The sequence below is a fragment of the Charadrius vociferus genome, unplaced genomic scaffold (genome assembly GCF_000708025.1).
Source record: "Charadrius vociferus isolate BGI_N301 unplaced genomic scaffold, ASM70802v2 scaffold163, whole genome shotgun sequence".
Lineage (NCBI taxonomy): Eukaryota > Metazoa > Chordata > Aves > Charadriiformes > Charadriidae > Charadrius > Charadrius vociferus.
In genome coordinates this window covers 21,903,044-21,908,177 of record NW_009648332.1, presented here as the reverse complement: position 1 = coordinate 21,908,177, position 5,134 = coordinate 21,903,044, and the positions used below count along the sequence as shown (strand labels likewise).

The 5,134-nt window shown below is 41.4% G+C and overlaps 1 protein-coding gene across 1 annotated transcript in view; it reads left to right on the top strand.

The window, feature by feature from the left end:
* CFH (complement factor H) overlaps positions 1–5,134 on the top strand; it is a gene marked incomplete at its 5' end in the record, with an annotated part of 34,048 nt that overhangs the window by 11,319 nt on the left and 17,595 nt on the right. The window contains 3 exons of the mRNA XM_009884933.1: positions 1,229–1,429; positions 2,699–2,878; positions 4,492–4,668. Of these exons, the coding sequence (XP_009883235.1) occupies positions 1,229–1,429; positions 2,699–2,878; positions 4,492–4,668 (558 nt within the window). The remainder of the gene's footprint in view (positions 1–1,228; positions 1,430–2,698; positions 2,879–4,491; positions 4,669–5,134) is intronic.

Genomic DNA, 5,134 nt, shown 5'->3' with positions numbered 1-5,134 from the left:
GATTAGGGGATTAGAACATCTCTCTTATGAGGAAAGGCTGGGAGATTTGGGTCTTTTTAGTCTGGAGAAGAGAAGACTGAGGGGGGATCTTATCAATGCTTATAAATACTTAAAGGGAGAGTGCCAGGAGAATGGGACCAGTCTTTTTGCAGTGGTGCTCAGTGATAGGACAAGAGGTAACAGGCACAAACTCAAACATAGGAAGTTCCATCTAAACCTGAGGAGGAACTTCTTTATTTTGAGGGTGGCAGAGCACTGGCACAGGCTGCCCAGAGAGGTTGTGGAGTCTCCCACTCTGGAGACATTCAAAACCCGCCTGGATGCCGTCCTGTGCAACCTGCTGTAAGGGTACCTGCTCTGGCGGGGGAGTTGGACTAGATGATCTCCAGAGGTCCCTTCCAAACCCTGTGATTCTGTAATGGTTGGCTGGTAGCTTTCGTCATAGTTACCACAGCTTTAGATTTTTATTTGCAATTTTATGTCGGTATATTAAGAACAATCACAGTTTTATTCTACCAGTTATAACCTGGTCTGTCCAATGGGTGATCTCCCCTGCCAGAGCATGTAGGCTGTGAGCCAGAGGAGGAACCTACCTGCCATGGCCAAATAGGACACCATGGGTAAACTTGAATGAAAGCTTTTGGGATTCTCCTCCTTCTGTCCTGGACTTGTCTCTGAAAACTGTCAGTTATTTTGAGGAACTGAGAGAACAAAAGAAAACAACTTTAGTTTTAAAATAAAAATGAGGAGAGCTAGGAAGAGCTTCTGGTGCAGAATCCCAAAAGTTACAAATGACAATTATAACAGGAGTCATCTCAATTTTAAGAGTCCACAGTTCAGTGTCTATATCTGAGCTAGCTGTCTGGGCTCCCGTCATGGTCAGTATAGTACATTCAGCAAGACACTCTACAAAGACAGTGTCATCTCACCCTAGAATAAATACTTACATTTGGTCTCATGAATCAGCCTTTGGAGTCCGCTGAGAGTATTGACTGGATTTCTGTTGGTTGCAATGGAAACAGCGGGAACCAACGTGGGTAGAGGTAATGACAAAGGCACCAGAAGCAGAGTTCAATTGTTCCACACTCCTCAGGATCTCCCACGGTGTAGTCCTGATTCTGTCAGTTTCAGAAAGCACTCAGATGATGAAGCTGAATCTGAATTAATAGTGTCTTGAGCTTTTTGTCATGCAAGTGTTGATATTGTTGCTGCTATATTCTATTTCAAGAGAAACCGTGTGACTACCCAATTATAGAAAACGGCAAGTTAAGTGGAGCGCTGGAATACAACAGACACTCTTACTTTCCAATGGGGTTTGGGCAGCATGCTGATTACTACTGCAATTACGGTTATTCAACCCCGAATGGAGAATACTGGGTTCGAATGTTCTGTACAAAAAGGGGCTGGTCTCCAGAGCCAAAATGCCTCAGTAAGTACACTTCCACTATATGTTTAACTCTGTTATAATTTTCAAAGTTCTGTGCAGCAGAAATTGTGTCGATGGAGCACATGGAATAAAGAACAGTTGTTTTTCTTTAAAGTAGAACTGCTTTAGTTGACCTCTGGAACTGCACCCAGACTGTCCTCCTATCTGCAGAGCTCAAACTGTCAGATAGTAAGTGACACTCTGAAGTGAGTAAGGCTGAAATGATGCTTTTGGATTTTGGAGATTCTTTACTCCTGAAACTATCCATCAGAATAAGAAATACATAGGAAATGTTTCTTTTCTCTGCCTTCTGAGTCACGTGCATGCATCTACTTTCATCTGCACATACAAACAGAGGGTTTCTACTCTATGTAAATATATTCTTCCTTCCATAGCTTGGGCACTTTGTCTAGAGGTTCCTCTCTGAGATCCATTCCCTGGTCCTTTTGGATAACCTTTGGAGCTGAGAAGGTGACACACTCTTGCAATAAGCTGAAAGCGAGCATGGCAACAGCAAGAGGTCCAGATACACTGACTTAATGATTGAACTATAGAAAATGGATTTAAAGTAGCGAGCTGAGGCCTCCTCTCCTAACACACATCTTCAGTCACAGTAAAGTTCCTACCTACTGGTAGGGCTTGGAAGTGGATTACAAAAGGTTGATCTTTCCCTGTTGCCCTCAGTGGAGTGGTGCTCAGTGCAGGAAATGAGTGGAGCTCTCCCCAGAGGAAAGGACCAGTTACTCAAGTAACACAGCTATAGCATTCCTTTAGCCATCTTCCTTGTGTCTGAGCTCTTGGCGGCACAGGATGCTATAGAGCCAGAGTGCTTAGCTGCTGCAAACATTTCTAGAGCTGGTTTGAGAAGCTGATACATTTGCACAGAAATATCCTGGAGGCAAATGCTGAAAATCACTCAGGGCAGACATCAACACTTTAGAGACATAGCAGACCAAACCAGAGCTGGCGTGCACCATGCTAGAAGTTGGCCAACTTTGCGTATGAATACTAGGTAAGTGATATTGTTTACTACCACTTCTTAGCAATTTATGTAGTGACTTGCACTCCTGTTCTTGTAGTTGCTTAGTTTTTAGGGCAGTGAAACAAAACATGCTTTCATTCAGGTTTGAACACGAATGTCTTTTGGGGATTGAAGGATACAGAAATGTGCTAGGAGGCCCTTTTTTGGTAACTGTCTTCCTAAGAATTAATTTACCTCGGTTCTTGCTGTACAAATTACTGTGGTTAAACGTACTTACCTTCCTTCTTTAGAAAAATGTCTTGTCAGAAGTCTGGAAAATGGTTATTTCACACGTAGCCAGAAGAATGTTTACAAGGAAGGTGAAAGAGCTAAATATGTTTGCAACGATGACTTTCATACTGAACATGAAGGTGGAGAAGTCACATGTACAAAGGATGACTGGTCACCTCCTCCAAGATGTATCCGTGAAAGTGAGTGTGCTTGTATTTTGTTGAGGTTCCTAGCTAAAACCAGTAAATTCATCATCACATCACCTACATTAATCCGTCACCTCTGCTTAGTAGCTCTAAGTCTAGGTGCTGTAAAACTGAAACACAATGCTCTAATTCTCTCAACTGGCTCATGCAGCTCTCATGGCCCTGTATGCTGCTGAGGTCAGTCACTATACAAAAGTGCAGAACGTAGCCCTGTAAAATGTCCATACGTGGCTCGTTCAGATCTCCTTGAATGTAAGCCCTGGGATGGGAATCATTTGTCTTCAGTAGTGAAATCTTGTTATAACATAGCTGTGCAATAATATAATAAATAGTAGTCATTTCCCTTGCGCCTATCTGTAATTTCTTGTCTCCTTTCAGTCTCTTGCTATGCCGCCTGATGCCTGTTTCTCTTCCCAGTTGGTATCATACTGGAAGGGGTGAGAAATAGGAAGGTTACCTCTTCCAACTGTGTTTCCAACTTTTGTTCCTGACTTGCACCAACCCTGAAATTGCTAGAATGTCTCACAGGAACTTTAAATACTTTAGATAATGATTTCATATGGACAAAGGAAATAATTCAACCTAACTTTTCTTGGACTGTAAAAATGTTTTTTTAGGAAACAATTCCACCTTGTGATAGAGACACCAACCATGGAATGTTTTGGACTGCCACCTACTGAGATTTTGAAATAGCAATAAGCAAGCAAAATAAAATTTTATGATTCCTACTGTTAGGTAGTTGTGGGCATCACTGGTATAAACACAAAAAAAATGTGATGTGAAATTTAAACTTTTGAAGCTGTTGCATTGAAGTATCATTAACTCCGCTCCCAACATTCAAATATATCCTCTAGTGTGTCATCAAAGTCTTTTTTTTTCCATATCTTGACTCTCTAATGTGCAAATATTACTATTTGGTTTAGTGTTAATTTCTTAAAATGAAGAAACTCCTTCATAGAATGTTGTATTAGTAAAGAATTTAGCATACTATGAAAATTTTCTTTCAGAATACAAGACCATAATATCTAACCAAGATGATTGATTTCTATCCATTTAGACTGGCTTAAACAATGTATTCCAAGTGATGTGAAATCAGTTACAACGTTGGATTGGTCTGCACTAGTGTTTTAGTGTACAAGAAGAGGTCCTTTGCTGCAAATTTGCTTTAGTCCTACAGTATGTGCACTCCGATTTCTCTTTGGTAGAACAGAGGTGGTACCTGCACACCGTGGTGATCTTTTGTGTGTGTCCCCTTACAATACAGAGAGAAGTTCCTCTTTATGCATGCACAGTACAGTGAATGCCCAACATGAATTTCATTTCTAGTGAAGACTAGATGTGGGCATACGGTTTTGGAAGCTTGTAGGATTGCCGCACATCAAACCTCTGTCCATCCCTATTTGTGCTGCACAAGTTGGTAACTGTGAACTTTGACTTTTCACTTTCCAGCTGTCCCTCAGGAAGACACCTCAATGCAGAAGCAAAAATTCATGTGCTCTTCAAAATTTTCTAAATCCTACTGCTGTTTCATTTGTCCTCCTTCTTCTGTGTATTACAAGCATGTAGTTTAGCAGTGTTTTACTTGGAAAAAAATCCATCTCTTTCAGAAAAATGCCAGAATATCAATTTTGACAATGGTTATTTCACCGTGGAAAAGAAAACATTCCGTTTATGGGACAAGGTCAGCTATCGTTGTCATTCTGGCTTTGTAACTCCGGAAGGACAAGAAACAGGAGTGATACAGTGTAAAGAGAATGGTTGGACTCCACCTCCAATGTGCATCCGTGAGTAGCATAAAGGTTTCAGAGCTCGCTATCATTGTCCCTGGTGCAGACATGATGTCCTATGAACTCAAATTTTTGTCATCTAGAATGGTAGACTTTTCTTACTGGACAGGAGGAGACTCAAATAGAGGACTGATTCTTTCTGGGGCTCCAAGAAATAAAGAGAGAAAACACAAAGTAAGTGAGTAAGCAGGGAAAATATCTACTGTCTTCTAGGTGAGCTATCATTTTGGACTTTTCTGTAACATGAAGTAGATGGTGATCACTGACCTCTCCAGTGATTTTTACCTGATACAAGGCACATATGCCCAAATTTCAGAGAATCATAGAATGGTTAGAGATGGAAGGGACCTTGAAGATTATCTAATTCCAGCCACCCTGCCATGGCGAGGGACACCTTCCACAAGACTAGGTTGCTCAAAGCCACATCCAACCTGGCCTTGAACACCTCCAGGGATGGGGCATC